This window comes from Echeneis naucrates, chromosome 24, assembly GCF_900963305.1.
Source record: "Echeneis naucrates chromosome 24, fEcheNa1.1, whole genome shotgun sequence".
Lineage (NCBI taxonomy): Eukaryota > Metazoa > Chordata > Actinopteri > Carangiformes > Echeneidae > Echeneis > Echeneis naucrates.
The window spans coordinates 10,280,577-10,299,333 of NC_042534.1; the positions used below are offsets into that span (position 1 = coordinate 10,280,577).

Consider the following 18,757-nt stretch of genomic DNA (forward strand, 5'->3'; position numbering starts at 1 on the left):
TATTTTGCTGCTATACTCATTCCGCAGGGGTTCTAATTAGATGTGTATCAGCTCGGCGCACAAAAACATGGAAAACTCATGTTGCCCACTTAAATCTCTTTGAAAACACAGCATTCAAAACACAGCAACCTTTTCCTTATTTTATATAAAACAATATAATTTTGAAAATAAATATGCTTTACTGTTTTACATAGACACAGAAAACATGTTAATAGAGAAGAAGAGACAAAGACAACTAATAAGGAGGGCTCTAAGACTGATGGCAGGTTGTTCAATTTAAAACGGTGATGGCGTCATGGTAGTGTATGCTGAGCTGCTAGCAGTAGTTTATTTGTATTTGCATCTTGCAGGACGGGCAAAACACAGGTCCGCTACACACTTAAATACAGCTTACTAACACCTACACACCGATGTGCACATAGGCCAAATGCACATGGACACACATTCATACACGCACAAACACACAGTTACGATAAAATTCTACACAACAGCCACACCCTTAGATATGAGGGGTTGAAAATTCAGAGATGCCATCAGCACATCAGTACAAGTGATCCATTTAGGGAATGTTAACAAATCATTTTTGATTTTCTTCTTTTCTAGTTTGTCTCATAGAAAAGCACAGAGCGTATCTATGGTGCGAGTAGCCATCAATGACCTTACACATCGGGGGGAGAGAGGACAGTCACAGGTACATAACACTGCATATATAAATAGACCAAATTAAATATGGGTAGAAGACTGAATACTGAAAAATACTCTATAACATTATAAATTATCTAGAATGGACTATGGCATAAAGGGATATTGAGTATGTACAAGTTCAGAAAAGAAGATATGTAATCAGTGGATTCTGTATTGAGTTCAATAACTAACAAAACTACTTTCACAATCCCCTCTCCTGAAAAAGGAAATAAAATAATTTAAAAAGCACTTGAAAGATTTCTCAGTACATTTTGTGAGGCACAGTTTGTCAAATGGAATCAAACTACAGTATAGGATGTTTTCAGTGGTTTTCATGTATCACAACATTAAATGCTATCATTGATGATCAGTATCCCTTTAAAAGTATATGGCACTCCATAGTTTCTTCTCCTGCAAGCTGATCACAATAGTGAAAATTGTCTATATCCATGTCAGTCTTGCAATTTCCTCAGAGGAAAGGAAGCAATGCAATAAAGACAGATTCAAGATTTCCATCCGCTGTCCCAGTGTCCTCCTGTTATAGTCCGAAAGCACAAGTTGACATTGCCTGACGAAAATCCATCCATTACTTTTGAAAGGTGGGTGCGCCCACGTCTTCTCCAGCCTCACCCGCTGTTTTAGCAGTTAAATATATCTTAGATTGAGAGGTTTTGCAACATTTGATTGACATACAACCACAGTAGACTCATATCCAGTGAAGTAATTGCATACAATGAATTGACAACAAGACTACACCTGCATTGCAAGCCTGTTAGAAATGCAAAAACACTTGGAGGATATTTGCCTTTTGTCAAATAATAGGTTTAGTTATTTGTTTCTGTAGCAGCATAACAATTCTGTACTCTTTTTTTCTTTTATCATGGTCTATGTACACACAGATATACAGTGGGAGGAAACTTCAGTTCAGTCTTTCTTTTTGTTCACTCTCAGCTAGTCCAAGGGGAATGCTTTCCACAGAAAAGAAGAGCTTACGGTTCAAAGGTCAAAGTGCTGTGCTGCGAAATATCTTTAGAATATTCCTTCATCTTGTACATCTGGTGCTCCCACCTCTCTCATCTTCTTGGCTTGTCACATCTAAACACAGAGAAATGAAAATAATATAAGATGTGAGCGGTCCTTCGCTCAGACACAATAAACTCATACACAAGTTGCACCCAGTGGCGATCCCTGTCTCTGAAGGGGCCCACTCCGACAAACCCATCCAGGAACATAGAGCAGCTCTGTAGTAACATATTCATTCAACATATCATTGTCAGACATGCATCTGACCATCTGGTGTAAATCTAATATTCTGTTAGCCACCTAACTGCTCATGAGACAAATATGTCTCATCCTCTAAACCCTCAAATATGTTGACCAGCTGTTTGACAGCTTTGCTTCTGTCTAGTTGTGCTGCATTCAAACTTAAGTGTTTGTTGGGTTTCAAAATGTTTACGCTAAATCTGCCAAAAACAAAGTTCTGAACAGTAAAGGCTCTTTCAGAAAGAGAGTGATTTGCGTTGATCTCACTGCTCAGGTCGGCACACTGTTCATGGGAGTAATGGAGGACAGAGCAAACAGAGGTGAGAGTTTACAAACTTCCAGCATGAAGTGTTTCCACAAAGCTGGAAGCTCCCACTGGGTTTAGAATTTATCCTTGGCAGCAACAAGGGTGACTGTTTCTCATGCTAAAAAGCAAATATTAGCACTACCCCCATTTATAAGAGATTTAGACTTGTCAACTGCTTTCAGGTTACTTTCCATGCCTGGCTGGTTTCTAACCAGTGACACTCACTTGCAGGTCCTCTCGTTGAGCTCTAGCTGGCGTTCTTTACAGTATTCGTCTGTGTGTTTGCAGGAGCACTGGCAGGTTGCAGGATCCAGCACGAACAAGCGCTTTCTCCTCTCTGAGCAGTGGTCACAACATGGCACACAAACACTGGACACAGAAAGATAGATAGAGACGGGGAGAGGCATGTTATCACAGTCCACTGTAACCAACCACAAGACAGGTCCCCCCTCTGATATGCTCCACTTGGCCCTTCCAATCCAGAGTTCAGCTTATTGCGACAGTTGGATAGCATTGCAGGCAAGTATTCAAGCAGTGAATTTACCACCCTCTGTGCCGCCCCCCCCAAACCCCTCCCCTCGTGATCGGACCGCTCACAAATGCCTTATACGTGTTAGACATGCAGCGAGCAAAGCTCTGTACGGAATCATGCAACACAAAATGACATATGTTGGCTTCAGACGGCAGGTAAATGACAAGACATCTATAGCTCTCACTTTTACAAATATTCAACTCTGAATAAAGAAGACTCAAGGGTCTGCTTGTTTCTCTGTGAGAAAGATTTAATTTTATTGAGAGAAAACCGAAGATCGCATTTGCCACAGAGAGACAAAAGAGTCAGAACAGAAGCTGAAAATGGACACGTGAAGGCTCAGGTAATCCATTAACATCTCAATGTACAAATTACAAAGAACACACATGTATTCTGTCACAGTATATGCACTGTTGAAACAAGATATCATAATATTATTCTTGATTAAAATATGGATGCTTTTGTATGGGTTCAGAGATAAAAGCAGGCAAAGAAAGTACAAAAACAGTATTTGCGTTACAATTTGCTGGTTAACAAAATACCCCCTGTCAAAAAAATAAATAAATAAAATAAAAAAAAAAGGAAAGAGGGCAATAGATAGTCATCTCTTATCTTCACATTACATAAAAAAGTACCAGCATTATGTCCAGGACGGAAAAACCTGTTTGTAAAGATGAAAAGAGTAAAGAGTGGGAAAGGAGACGGGTACGAGACACAGCAAAGCAGCACAGACTCAACACTGAACACAACACCATGATTAGAATCCTGGTGATCCCAGCGCAGATACCAGAACAGTACGAACCGACTCGCGAAGCCATGATGGGGGAGCTATGATCTGTTTAAGTTGGAGATTCAGGTTACAGCTAACAGCCGACCCCTTATTTGTTTATTCCAGCTTCTTTAAACATGCCCATTATCAGTCATGATACTGGCTACATGGCGAGATGTTAGGATCGACTTGTACCTCAACTTTCTACTGTTTTTGATGATACGCTGCCGTATATCTCATCCCAACCATCATTCCAGTCTCACTGATATCAGATAACTTGATTTTGAGCCTTGTGCTCAGAGGGCTGGGAGGAGATTAGATGGGGAAATGGGTTACGGTTCATTTCTCTTGGGAATATGGCGATCGAGTTTGTTGCATCGGCGTTATGTAAAGTTTTGCTAAAGCAACGTTAGCAAAACGTGTTAGCAAAAACTGCAGGTTTGGAAACGGCCATTCTGACTTTGTGGAACATGACTGATAAGACAAAGTTAGGACAATGAGCAGAGGCAACATGCTAATTGATAAAAGACTAATGGGCAAATGAAAATGTTAACGGGCAAATTAAAAGGGACAAAGGAGCTCCTCCCAAATTAGCTTAATTATGAGAAGCGCAACACTCAGGTGCAAGTAGGTGGAGAAGGCGGAGCTGACGTACGCGTCATGAATTGTTTTGTCGCGGTTTTTCTTTCGTTTTCTCTTTAGGCCTTTACCCTTGCCTTTCCGGGATTTTCTGCAAGAGAAAGAGGACAACAATGCAGATTGATGCCTGAGAGACTGAGGAGAGAGATGGACTGATGTGTGACTGATGATTTGGTGTTTTGATTTCCGTAAATGTAATATCCAAAAATATCTGTTCATTAGATTCTTGTCACTGATTATCATCGTCATCATCAATGCGAATGTGAGCCTTTGTGTCGTGATCATTTCAGTGAGGGAGTATGCGATTTAATGACTTGTTTTCCAAGTAGCAAGTACAAAAATTTTCAGGAAGGGTTGGAAAAAAAGATATTAAATGCTGAAACAACCATTGTGTGTCCTTTGTAACTGTAATGCACCTTATTGTACACAGTTTCCTCCCATTCTGCAGTTTTTGAATGTGCTGAATATCAAATGTTCAATTTTTGTCAAACAGCACAATGACTCAGCAGTGAGTTAAAGAGATTCATAGTCTGATGTTTGGCACAGGCAGATATTCTGAAATCTCCCACTTGGATTAGAGACAATAAACGTCACCAAGACTGCATCATTCACGTTTTCTAGGCCACCGCTTCATTGGTGATTCAACTCGTTGCAGGTCATGACATGATGACAACAAACTGTGTGAATATGCAATGGGATCTTCACAGGTGTTGACTTAGGTTGAAATATCTGTCTGAATGTTCAAATGTAGCGAGCTGTAATGAGTTTTTGCTGTATGAGTTACATAGGGAAATATAATTACGAAAGCATTGTCTGTGATATGTATTGCAGTTACTTGAAGTACATTGATATGTAGTTTTTAAAGTGGAAAGACAACAATAATTGGCCCAGGCTAAGATAAAGCCATGGAAGCCATGTTGTGTAAATAGGTTTAGAGTGTTATCCAGCAGCAGATGACGTCTCTGAATGCCTTTTCCTTATTTCGTGGATACCTGCTCTCTGCCTCATAATTAGTGTTTAAAACTGCTGCTGCTACAGATGGGGCGCTGTGCTCTCAATTTCTTCTCCACTTTATAATTTTGTGAGCTGAGTCTAAGGAAATATTGAATTTAAATGTTGGTTTTGTTTACACTAAGTAAACTGGATAATGGGTAAAAACAAATCCCAAGCCATGCTCGCTATTATATGAAGCTGTATGTACACACAGCAGTGTTTTGAGCTGAATGCCACCATAGTCACACAGCCATCGTGTTGATTTTTGGCAGGTATAATGTTTACCCATCTTAGCTAGCATGCTAGCATTAGCTACTTGGCACTACACACAATATGCGCTTGCAAATATTAGGTCATAACCAAAGAAATTCCATGAAATGAAATGGATTCAGACAAAATTATGATCTAAGGTACATCAGTATGGAAGAGCATAAAGCTGGCATGCTGTTAAAAAACAAACCTCCCCGCCAAACAAAAGAAACACTTCCTCTTATGAGCGTTCAAAAATCAGTTTCATTGTGGAAGTTCTCAGCCGGATTCATTTTTTTCAGTGTGGTGATTCACTGTAATGCAACTGGCAGCCCCACCCAACCAGCCTTCATTAAAACTAACATGAGTATGAAAGCACCAGAGACGGGAGTTGAATGACCTTGTGACCATCACTTTGTAGTAGCATGCTATCACTGCTGGACTTGTAAACAGTTATGACAAGGTCAAAAAGGATGCCTCAAAAGTAACCTTTATCTATATGACCGACAACCTGACATGAACCCGAAATACAACCAACGACTATCCTGCAATGGAAAAAAATGACAACCAGTCTCAAAACAGGAGTGAAGAGTTTCACAACTCTGAACACACTTGACTTCTGTTAACGAGAAGGGAAGATCACTTAAATAGGGATCATAAACACAAAAGTTTAAAAGACCCTTAAAAACATTGTTATCTATACCAGGGCAGCCAGGAACAGGAGTAACAGAAGTGAGATGTAAACAGTAAAGACCAGAGGAGAGGAATGTAAAGATGAGGAAGGTGCAGAGGACGGGACATGAAAGGCCAACGGCCCCTTCAAGTGTCACTCATTCACCTGAGCTAAGATCGCCTGTGTTTACCACCTGAGAGCTGTATGTTGATCTCATAAGGTTTCCCATAACATGATCCCATGTTGTAACGTGTCTGCTGGGGTGTTTTAATGAAATAGTATCGTTGCTGTGTGTTTTTTCTTAGTGTTTGAGTGTGAGAAAGAAAATGTAGAGAGAGGAAAAGGGTTTGAGAAAATAACAGATCTATTAAGTGTGAAAGAGCATATGGGATAATGCCAAAAAGGCCGGGAGTTGTGGACAGCTGAGAGTTTGCTTGCAGAGCGAAACAGAAAAAGATCAAATCTCAAATCCCCATTGTTTCCCCCCAAAAACCCAATCTTCATGCAGAAAGAGTCCTGTACTCACTTTTCTTTCTGTTCTTTCACTTCTTTCTTTAACCTGAAATGCAGAAACAAAACAAAAGGACATTAGATCGCAGCCTGCCGTTGAATCTTGGTAAACAGATACATATCAAGATCATCAGAGACCAGAAGGCTCATTATCGCCATGGGTGGGCTCAACATCAATGTTTTCAACTCATGCTACGTCATTATCTGTGACCACAAACTGTGATAAAACTGGCTTTCACTTTCAGATGCCTGCCTTGGTACATGGACCAGATTTGCTGGGGAATAATGCAGCATACACACTCAGGCTCACAAAGGGGTGTGTTCAGAGCTGGACACACACAAACATATCTACAATAGCAGGTTGTCAGTTTTGTTTCATTATTCGACCATGTGACGAGTCTTGCTGATAAGAGAGTGTGGAGCAATAAATTTGTTGGCACACTCCAGAGGAAGCAATTTGCCAAAAGTGTTGGGAAACAGTGTTTCATTCAAGAGGGTCATGGACATCTTGCCAAGTTTCTATTGGACAAGCTGTTATAATAACTCCAGCTTAAGGGCAAATGTGTATGCCTCCATGTATAGGCCTATGTAAATGATCCAAACGTGGCTTTCAGGCTATGAACTATTGCCTGCACAAAAATCCGTTCAGTTTTAAGCTAAAAACTCATCGTTACACAAGGTAGAACTACTAAATTTACTGCAATTGATTATACTCAGTGTAACTGTAGAGAAGTTCTATCAACCAAATGTGTTCAAGAAAAAAAAAAACTCTTACACTGTATTACAATGGCTGGTGTAGGTATTATTTTCACAAAAGCGATCCCTGCTTTTATGCTATAGTTGTTTCTATTGTTAGCGGTGTCTGCCATTCGCGTGCTTGATTCCATATTGCTTCCATATTGCTTTCCCATGGGATTACTGTTACTGTAGCTCATTCATTGATGTCAGCGTCACTGTTTAAAAATGCATCACATTACTCCTCACAGCAGTGGTCTTAAATGGAAATAATGCAAATGTATGTCCAAAGAATGTGCCACTGAATGTTCTCGTGTTGTTTTTACGGTGATTAATGATTGAGTCGATGATGACATCTTGATTGTTTTACATAAAAAAGTTAACACAGATTGCAGCAATAAACAATAAACCTTAAAGTTCATTGACACCTCTGATTGTCTGCAGCAGCCATCCTGACTGAAGGGACACTAACTTATCGAGAGACTTTCATTTGCATATCTCAGAGGAGATATAAAATGATCAATGATCTTTGACTGTCAGCCAACAGTCTTCCCTGCAGTGTTTATTTGCTTATGACATTCTCAAATGCCAGAGGATGATGCCTGCCCCCTCTTTTCTGTTGTGTCATAATTTACTCATCCATGACACACATCTTAAAACTGTTTTTAATGCAAGCATTCATAAATTTGATTATCTGGGGCTTAAGCTGCCTTGAAATGGACAGCCCAATTGAAAAAGGGAGTCATAAAATATATAAATGTATGGTCAGTGAAGGGCAGCTCAGAGGAAGTGACTTGATGGAGCGTACAGCAAGGAAAATCACAGCACTCACACATATTTGGTTTCGTGGCCTGAGTAATATGACTCAGGGCCAAGGATCAACTAAAGCAAGGTGACGGACTATTTGATCTTTTTAAGACTGGAGAAGTGAAAGAGTTATGAATAAAATATCAGTCTACCCTAATGTATATCTGTCAGAGGCAAAGTGAAAACAATAACTTTACATGATGTGTTTGCTCAACCTCTGCTCTGATGCACAGTCGCACTGTGGTTTTGTATTTCAGTCACGGTGTTGTGTGTGTGTTCGAGGTTGTGTTCAAGGTTTCTTACCTACACTCACATGCGCTGTGTTCTGTAAAACTCATGAAAATATCATTTTCTTGCCTTCCGGGTTTTATTCTTTTAATCTGCAAAAAAAAAAAAAAAAAAAAAAAGGAAAAGAAAATGTCATAGAGTTAAATAAAATATACAATACAAAAGTTTGGACGCACATTCTCATGTAAACAAAAACGTGTCCAAGCTTTTGACTGTACTGTACTGTATGTGGATTTATAGTGTTTCTATAAATCACAGGTTTTTATGTTGTTAGTAATAACCCTAACATTTTCCAGAATAGGCAAAAACAGATGCAGAAAGACTTGGGGTTCAAGAAAAGGACAAACTCTAAGGTCACTGTGCTGTTTCAGAAAAAACTATGTCCTTTAACACTGCCTGGCAAATGATTGGCTGGTTGAAGTTGGTGTGACGCTACCAACTCCTGATGAGATGGAAACTGCTCATCATGAGCGTGAGGGGCATTTTAAAATAAAGTTGGACTTTGAGTCTCAATTGGAAATGGTTACCAAAGCATTTAGCGGGAACCATGGAGCCAAAGTTTAAAAAAGATTTAACTAAAATCACAGCCAAACAGTTAGGCGGATTCTTTAAAATAGAGACTTAACTGGAAGTGTTGACAGACTCTAGATGGGACAGAGGTTAAAATTTATAAAACGGACATCTTTAGCCCAGATGTCACACCAGTGAAGCCTTCTGAGCTAACAGCACTTGACTGACAGAGATACTAAAACAGCCAATGTGACCCCTCAGCTCTGATATTTCGGAGAGATAAAAGTTAGTAAAATGGCACAGGCAGGTCCTGGTTGATATAAAGTAAGTCACTTTAGAGAATCAATCAAAAGAGGGTCAAGTGCCCACATGTCAGTACTGCTGTTGGAAATATCGCTGCTGACCTCCATTGTTACGTTATAGCTGGACGTTGGCATGCACTGTAGCATCTCGTCATTGCAGCAACCGGCGCAACGCGTCAACACCACGCAGGACGGGATGAAGATGTGCTCCACCTCCTCTGGGTACTCCTGCAGAATCTCCACCAGCAGCTCCCGAGGCTGGCACAAACTCTTGTTGTACACCTCCATTAAAGGGATCACTGGGAGACACAGTCACAGCAAGCATGGTTATAAAATGGCAGAGCAGCTCTAGACTAAACCATTGACTCCTGAGTAGTACTGAGCTGTAACAATAACAGACAACTACAAGAAGACTAGAATTAAAAATGCTGGCAGGCTCTCAGCGAGTCAAAGTGGGAGAGATGAAACACACATGCATGCAGACACATGTTTCATTTCTATTATTCCTTTGAAATGCACTTGGTAACCTTGGTTTGTTAAAGTAAATCAAGACTTACCGTCTTAAGCAATGAACAAGGGCTCTATCAGTGGCAACATCTATTTTGACCCCATTAGCTGTATCTTATCCTTGCTGGACTTAAATGTCATCCCACTTCTTTAGCTCTACCTCTGCCCCAATGTGATTCATCTACAGCTGTACAGTAACCTTCAGTCTACTTCCCCCTCACTCAGTCTTTGCAGGAGTTCTACTCTTGAGAAAGATATCAGCAGAGAGACAGACAACACCTCCAAAATATCACTCAGAACATTAGTGAACCCAACGCAACCCCCTGCCTGACAGCCCTCCGGGAGGCCAAACTAAACATAGCGGGCCTGAACAATATCATGAATTTCAGCTTCTGATTGTCCAAATTAGATTGAGCAATGCTAGGATTGTGCAAAATCAAGTGAGCCAAGAGGGTGAAATTCCCTTCTATAACAGAGGCCTGGCCACCATAACATTTCCCCTGCTTAACCTCAAGCAAGAAGAAATGCTGGACAAGACCAACACATCCCAGTGTTGGGGCTTTAGGGGCGAAACGGCTCTCATTCAGCAAAGAGTGAGAGGTTTAGGGGGGCAGCTGTGCAAGGAGGCTCAAATTACAAAGCTGTCCACCAGGAGGCAGTAATTTCCCCCCTTTTTATTTTTAAATGTCAAGGTGAACCTCAGAGCAGCCCCTCTGTGTTTGGCTGTGTGCCAGCCAGGGAGCCCAGTAGACTGTATTCCCACGGTGCCCTATGGGACACCTACCGTCATGTGGACCTCTCTCTGATGCCTTCGGTATGTGAGCGCTCTGTAAGGAAATAAAAGCAAGCTATTAGTTACAGTAAATTGTGCAAGAGCTCAGAAAAAAATGTTGCCCGTGACCTTTGCTTATCCAGAGTTGCGCAAAAAAATATATTTGCATTTTGACATATCTCGTTGGCCACGGACAAATTATGGGAAAAAAGGACACATTATGTATCTTATCTAAGACTGGTCGAAACACTGAATATGGGGTCGTGATAGCCAAATGTTGATATTATGTCTCCTATAAGCAAATGAGACCGTTTATCTCAGAATTGGATTTCTTATGTTGTCTGTATGATAGTAGGTGTCCTTGCATGGGCGTTGGGTTCGAGGCCTTATATGGCCAAAGAGTTGATCGGAGGTGAATGGAGCCAAACATGCTACCCATATTCAGCCACATCAGCTACGTGGCAAAACCTGGCTCCAAAAAAAAAAAAAAATCTTTGAGTTACTGTTGTTTCGGCTACCAAACCTTTAATGTGTGGCCCTGCCGCCTCCAGGCAACACGGATTAAGAAGTGTTGCCATTAAAACCGGTAAGAATTTCTGCCTGCTCCTTTCGCCCTCACAGGGGGTTGCTGTCACTACACCGGCTCCACAAAGGAGTTTGGCAACTTTCCATCTGTGCGCGCTTTTACGCGCAGATTTCTGTTGCCCGCACACACATACGTGCATTGAACACGCATGCGCGCACGCAAACCCCGCGCGCTCCCCTCTCTCTCTCCCTCCCCCCCCTTTTTTTTCTTGGTGAGGCGCAACATCTCGTCAATATTGCGTGAGAGCAGTTCTTGTGGCACCGTCCTCACCGGCGTTGTGTATTCAGCCAATCGGTCTATTGAGGAGAGTGAAGAAACTCCTTTTTCCGCTTTCTAAATTGAAAAAAAAGAAAAGAAAAGAAAAGGAAAGAAAAGTTCTGGTTGTGTGGAGTCTCCACCCCTTTCTGGTGGCGTGAGAGGGTCCAGCCTTGAGGGCTGAGGGACCCCGGCGCTCCAAAACACTAAATACTGTATTATTAATGGATGGGTGTCAAGCTGCGAACATCGGCCCTTAAACCGCGTGATGATGGCCTGACTGGCAAAGAGGCAGCATCCTGACACTGGTCAGCGTTGATTGGATGGATCATCTCTCATGAGATTAACCAGTTAGTTAAATAAACACTTTATTAGACTGGGGAATGGCGAGAGATCACACTAACTTCGGACATGATGCTAGAGAGAGGAGGTTATGTCGCAACTTAAAACCATCCGATACGCACAAGTAGTAAAGTTATATCTGAGTCCATTCGCGTTTGGAAAATGTGCCGCCTGTTTCTGACGCGATGTGCTCTCTCTATCTCTCTTCTTTTCACCTTGAAACCTTTGCCCAAAGCTTCCTTGGACACGCTGCGTTTGTTTAATGATTAAATGGCAGCCGAATTACAGTGCGCTCTTAGCCGGCCATTAAAATTCCCCTGTCGCCCTGATGAACGTCTGCCGGAGGAAAAAGTCCGTCTCGATCCGGACCCGAGAGTTCAGTTCGTGCGTAAAAAAAAGGAAGAAGAAGAAAGAAAAAGCCGAGTTTGTCGTCGCTGAAGCGGGCTCGCCATGAGGGGAGCCTCGGTGCCAGGAGTGAACCTGCTCACATGTCCTAAAACAGAATGGAGCCGCTGCGCCTTTAAAGCGTAATAATATCTCCAAGGTGGTTTTAGAGCAGGCCTGCGATCACCCAGTGTCAAACTTAATACAGCATTTATAAACAAATAAAACGAGTAATCGCCTTTCACGCCACACTAACAACACATTAAACGCACCACCCGCCAGTGTGCGGTTTTGGTTGGTATAGAATCGGCTCTGCTTCGCGACCGTTTCAACCTCCACAAAGCCACCAAACATTTAAACATGAGCGATGACCTAGACAGAGGAAAGACAAGGACAAGCTGCACATTAATGACCACTAACTTCATTTCGTAAATAAAGATCGATTGATGTTTGTTTCTTTCTTTGTTCTTTTCTTTTCTTTTCTTTTCTTTTTATTTTGCTTTAGTTTCTGGGACATGGGACTCACCTTGACAGCTGACAGCGTCAAAAATAATATTGTCAAACTGTCAATAAAGTTCATGGTGTTGGAAATCCAATCCAAAGCCAGGCGACGCTTTAAAATCCAAGAGGCCAATGTGGCACTTTGTTCTCAAACATGAAGTTTACAACAACAACAGAAGTGGACCGGCTAAAACTTCTCTAAATAAGGGGCAGAGGGTTGTAACGACAAATCCATGTTGGTCCCGGGGCTGGAGGGTACAATCCTTTTTGCGCGTAACTTCTCAACTGTTGCCAATGATTTTTAAGATATCCAGAAACACGAGAATCCAAGACGCATAACGTCTCACATTGTTCCGCAGCAGACTTTTATTTTCTTGCAAGGGAGTAGCAATCCACATTACAAAAATAATCCCATGCTTGTTGCGCCAACCGTCTCCAAGAGTCTGTCCATTGGAAACCTGTAGCCTACTCGTATGTGCAACCTGAACCCATGGAGCAGTGTGACGTTGGGTGGAAAAGAAAACCGCGCCGACGAAATACTCGTCCCACAAAACTTTGCCTATCTGCTGGTGGCCTCTTTATTCGGCTGTCACTGCGCACTGGGCTCGATCAGTGGAGGAAGAACGCGCCCACCTCTGCCTCGGTCTCTGCCTACTGTGGCTCTGTGGTGCCGTTTAACTTGCACTGGAGACGTGGATTGGTTGGGTAGGTGTGTCTTCTTCTTCTTTTTTTTTTTTCCTCCAAAAGTTTCACCTATTAGCCGTCGGCTCTTGTGACCACATCAGCACCAGCCAGCTATTAAAAACGCAGTGCTGAGTTCAGAAGTGCGCCTCTATTTTTAATTCTTTATCAGACAAGCGGGGTGGTGGTGGGGGAATAAGGGCATCCCGATGTTGTGATTCTTAACACAGATTTCATCATCCATTTCATGCTTTTAATCCACATCTTTTTTCCTTTCTTTCTTTTTTTTTTTTAAATCAGGGCTATGAATACAGACACAGTTCTGCCTGCTGTAGCGAATTAAGTTTTTCTACAGGGGCCCAAATCCTCAGCGGACAAATGTAACAAATGACCTTGGATGTTCCTCTAGTGTGGAATCAGCTTTAAAAAAAAATCGCATTGGTTCTTGTGAGATATAAAATGGGTCAAACGTGTTTTTACTCTTAAGGTGAGCGCCACCGTCTCATTTGCAGCGGCCCCGGTGATATTGGGACATATATTTTCCAGTCTTGCGCATACTCGGGTTTACACCCCCCCCCCCCCCCCCCCCCCCCCCCCCGCACACACACACACACACACACACACCTTCCGTTTCCATGAAAGTTAAAACCCCACGGCGCGCGTGTGTGTCACGTAGTCTATATGACTGTATGCTTGCTTGCGTCGTACAACGTTGCCGTCAGTGATCCGCGTACATGAAGAGCTCCACACACACACACACACACACACACACACTTCCTTTTTGAACATAAGACAGCCTTTCGCGCTTCGTGACTTCCTCCCACGTCCCTTCGATGGACGCAGATCACCGGACAGGCTCCTCTTTCTTTTCCTTTTTTTTTTTTACCCCCCCCCACCCCGCCGAGCAACAGCTGAGATATCACGACGAAGCAGAGGAGGGAATGGAGAGGAAAAGGGAGTGCGGTTCTGTCAGGGATGCTTAGATGCTGATTAATGAAGGAAGTGAATGCAAACACACACGCACTCTCTTCCCTCCAACATCGACTGACTGAGCGCATCCACGTCAGTGCACTAAAACAACACCAAACAAACACACTGTCCGCTAAATCCTCCATTAAAAAAGGCTATCCAAAGTATGTATCGTATATAAACCTCAATGTTATATTAGGGGATTAATATTGTTTTATTATATGTGGTGTTATATATGACCTGCTTTCATGTTTTAGGTGATTTTGCATTCAACTTCGTTGTTGTGTTGTTTTTTTGTGTTTGTTTGTTTGTTTTTTGTATAATTTCGAATCATACTTTACAACCTGGCAATTAATTTATTATTATTTATTTAAATTGCAAAAAGTAACTCGAAACTAATAAATGCAGAGGAGTAAAATAGAAAGAGGCTGGAGGCAGAAATAGTCGAGTCCCTCAGACGTGGACTTGGTCCTCTCCACCACCACCATGTGTTTCATTTATTTGGTTTAATGAGGGGAAATGAGCTTTTTACAGTTTTTTCCCTCAGCTTGTCGTTAAATTGCACTCTCAGCTCCTTCGGGCAAAAGAAAAATGACATTCAAGTGAAACAAGGCCTACATTCTTCATCTGCCTCACATTTGAGCCTAAAAGTGAAGACAATTAAACCAAACATTAAAGTCCTGGTCGTGGTGCTTTGGTGATTGTTTCAAATAAGTCGCGTCTAATGTCTAATTTCAAATGCCTGTATTTAATACGCTGTCAGTTCAAATGCCCCTTTAGTCGCTGTGTCTGATTCTCGTTAATAGCGTTTGTGCCGGTGACAGCTTTGTGTAGAAGGTCGCCCTCTGCCGGAAAAACAGGACACTTCAGGAAACCTGGAACTCAAAGACAGACTGACAGACCCAGAAGAAGGGGACACTAGCTCATTTGGAGAGGTTGGCAGCTCTGCAGCAGACATACCCCGCTCTTCTTATAACTAGAATGACAAAGGAAAAAAACAAGAACAACAACAGATTAAGTAGTGAAACCCAACACTGGAAACGAGTGAGGCATGATGGAGCAAGAAATCAGAGAAGCAGAGTAAGTGATACATACAGATGAGGAGAGCGTTTCAGGAGATAAATACTCAGCTGTCATGTCTTCAGAGGAGTTCCTTGGCTCAGTACCTGAGCTGGCTTTAATTGAAGAATAACACTTGGATTCATTAGCGGTGTCGTCAAGATCCTGTTTCTGCTGACTCAGACTGTGTGTGTTTTTCTCTGTGTGTGCACTCGGATGAGCAAGGTTACAGTGTATACAGTATGTGTGTGCGTATGATCCCAGTTTCTTGCTGACAGCACACATATGTAAACACACACACTTTAATGAAATGACTCTTTCCTGAAGGTACAATAAACAAACTCCCCCCACCCGAATCCACATGCACATTGACGCACATTTCTAATCGTCATCATGGCAACAAGAAATCAGGGTGATTCCTGTTTGTACATTGGGCGAAGCAAGTGAAGTTGAACGCTGTGCAGTAACACTACAGGGGAACACCCCTCAGGTAGCTTCTTTGTTTGATGTGAAGAAACATGAAGTTTAAGTCCTGCTTTTAAGTCAGCGAATATTTGGTCTTCCTCCATGATGCCATGAGCAACAGAACCCTGATTTCATGTCAGGACTACACAAGAGGGTTTCCACACAATAGCAGGACACAATAACAAGACGTAATTACCTTCCTGAGGTTTTTGTGCAGGCGGCATCTCTTCATCTTACAGCTCAGCTCACTCTGGCTGCTCCTTCTTTCATTACTCTGTAATATTTCAGACCATTGTGGTGACAAATGACCTTAAATCTGTTTCCTCTCACTGCTCCACAATAAAAGCAACTCTGAATGTTTTAAGCACTGCACTGGTGTGGTGAGATGCAGTTGTTTAGCTTTAGCATAAGCCTTGTACTGCTAAATTGTTTGATGTGACTTGCTTGTACATGTGCAAGCAATGATGTGCTCATATGTCAGACCCGATGAAAACTTGATCATAACCGCAGTTTGTAAATATAGGCTGCTGAAATGACCATAAATTGCATTAAAATATGAGAAAATATGCTGTGGTGTCCCATTACAGGTCAATTCAGTTTCAGAGAAGGAGACTTGAGTTTGTGTCTTGAACTCAAGTCAAACACACAGACAAACACTCGAGGCTCATCCTCCAAAGACTTGAACGTGACTCACGAACAGTCTGCCAAGGAGGACAGCAGCACATCTATTAATGATAGATCTTCCTTTACAGAAAGGTATCTGTGTGTGGGTGTGATAATGAAAATCACATTGCATAAATGCATAATGTAACAGGAACTGCATTACCAGGTCTAATGGCCGACAACCACACCGCTTTATCGCCTGGCACCATATTACACATTCTTCCTCTCTGCTCTCTTTGTACATTGCCCTTTGTGAAAATTGAGTCTTTGCCTCTTGGTGTGCGTTTGTGAGCGCTTCGGCTGCTTCAGAGTAAGTTATCAAGCCAACCTCTTCACCAATCTTATACACATTACCCAGGAATTAACCTTCACTGCTTGTCCTGATAATGTGCTGTGATAACATTGACTGTCAAACACCATGTGACCGAGCTACGTGTGTGCACTTTTGCGTATCAGGCAACAGAGCCGTCGCATGGACTGTGCGAACTGTGCCACCGCACAGGACCTCCCGCCACTAGGGGGCGTTGCGCCTGCAATCCTGCTGTTATTTTTATTATTTATTATTCATTTATTTTTAGAAATACATTAGTTATATATGATTTTGTCTGTCTCTGTCAAGGTCACGTAAAAACAAACACAAATAATAATAAAAAAAAACTTTGAACAAATGAAGCGAGGTTTTCATTGTCGCTCTGTCATTCGGCCTCACTGAAGAAGGAGGAAGGGGAAAGCTAACATGTCGACTGCGAGAAAACGCGACCGATTTCGCAAGCACGAATTGGGTTCTGCGAAAAGAAAAAAAAAAAAAAAAAAAGAAAAACAAGGAAGAGTAAGTCACGGCGAGGATCACTGCATACATTTATCAGCTTTCCCGGAGATGCGGTGGCTGAGCAGACGCCCAAAGCTAGCGGGTCCGAATATGCTAATGTGGTGGCAACAACTAGCATCACCCACGCCAACACCGCGGCAGAGCCGAGCGGGCTTCAACGACAGCAGGACGGGACGAGAAAGGTAAGAAGCTGTGGTCGCCGAACATTTTATTATGAGTCCTGTCTCATAGCTGAGGCTATGTGTATGATTGTGATGTGCTAGCAGCGGGATTATGCGTTCAGTAGAGCTAGAATAGCTGTGGCCGTGTGACTCTTATTCATGCGCAATTGCGCGTCCATGTCAAAGAGCACGGCCTCGCATTTCAAGTTGGCAGGCCCTGTCAGGCAACGCCTTAAACATTGATGAAATATGCATGTGTTTAAGCCCGGGTTTGCCAAGTTGTTTTTTGGGCCATAGTGTATGAGCAAATGTTGATGGTGAAAATTGGTAATTCATTGGCACAGCTTTCAGGAACAGAGAAGAATAATTAACAGGAAAATGTCTGTTTTTGTTTTGATTATCACCCTTATGAGCCACAATTCAGTAGTAGCCACACAAAAGAGGACAATACTCGTGTAAGTGTTTCGTCATTTTCCGAGGAACAAAGCATTTATTTATTTTTTTCTCTGTTCTAGTTGGTTCTTTCCATGCCTCAAAGGAAACATCTGACAGCCGTTTGGATTGGATCAAGTACAGGTGACTCCAGTCACTCCTGATAGTCACTGTAAAAATTTTCTGCCAATCAGTGTTGTGACCATTGACCCAGCCCAGCTGTGAGGAACGTGTCACCACAACCTCATTACCCTTCCCACCTCCTCCTCCATCCTGCTCTCCTAATAGGGTGACCAGATAAGCAGAAGCTTTTAGATGAAGCCCGAGCTAAAGTTCAAGTGCTTTAACAAGCAAGAAAAATGGCTTCCCCCCTTCCCTTCGCTTGCATATTCTCTTTGTTAACAGACTGGTATATTTCACTCCCCTCTTACTTTTCTCTTTCTCTCCTTCTTCAGTTTATCTCATTTGGTCAGTTCCAGTAAGTGAGTTGGTTTTTGTGTGCTCTCAGTCAAGCAGTTCAAAAGGTTCATAAGCCTGTTTGGTCAGCGAAGAAGAAAAATGGAAGGAAAGAGCAAGAGAGTGGAGGATATACACTACTTTAACCCGACCAAAGGCTAATCCTGTCAACATTGATCATGTTCCAATATGTTGGGACTAGCAGTGAAGGAACACATGTTCAGGAAGTCACAGCAGAAACAGGCAAATCTGGGAACCCCCTAAGGGGCATTTTCTCATTTCTAAACTGTACTTTGATAAGTAAGCTCAGGGGTAGTCTCCGGGCCAGCACAGTCAGAGTTCAGGTCAGCATTTTTTATAAAAAAATACACAGCAGCCACTCTCTTCAAATGTAGTATTGAAGTAATTTAGCTAGACTGCACTTGGATAGTCAG

General features: G+C 42.2%; 1 protein-coding gene across 2 annotated transcripts; it reads right to left on the reverse strand.

Moving 5' to 3' along the window:
- Nucleotides 1-126: 126 nt before the first annotated feature.
- On the reverse strand, nt 127-13,256 carry vegfab (vascular endothelial growth factor Ab). 2 transcript variants are annotated; one of them, XM_029496502.1, is made up of 8 exons: nt 12,634-13,256; nt 10,553-10,595; nt 9,364-9,560; nt 8,465-8,541; nt 6,636-6,668; nt 4,211-4,285; nt 2,480-2,623; nt 127-1,779 (listed from the first exon to the last, which is right to left on the reverse strand). In XM_029496502.1, the coding sequence occupies exons 1-8, from the start codon at nt 12,685-12,687 to the stop codon at nt 1,758-1,760; spliced, it is 645 nt and encodes a 214-aa protein (XP_029352362.1). In that variant the 5' UTR covers nt 12,688-13,256; the 3' UTR covers nt 127-1,757. The 2 variants fall into 2 exon arrangements, with proteins under 2 accessions (XP_029352362.1, XP_029352363.1); XM_029496503.1 differs by lacking the exon at nt 4,211-4,285.
- Nucleotides 13,257-18,757: the final 5,501 nt, after the last annotated feature.

Excerpts from the sequence above, each read along its gene's own strand:
- vegfab (XM_029496502.1), bottom strand. The coding sequence starts at position 12,687 with ATGAACTTTATTGACAGTTTGACAATATTATTTTTGACGCTGTCAGCT. Across the intron at positions 6,669-8,464 it reads CACAGCGCATGTGAGTGTAG|GTTAAAGAAAGAAGTGAAAG; the intron begins GTAAGAAACCTT and ends TCTGCATTTCAG. Across the intron at positions 1,780-2,479 it reads CTCAACGAGAGGACCTGCAA|ATGTGACAAGCCAAGAAGAT; the intron begins GTGAGTGTCACT and ends CTCTGTGTTTAG.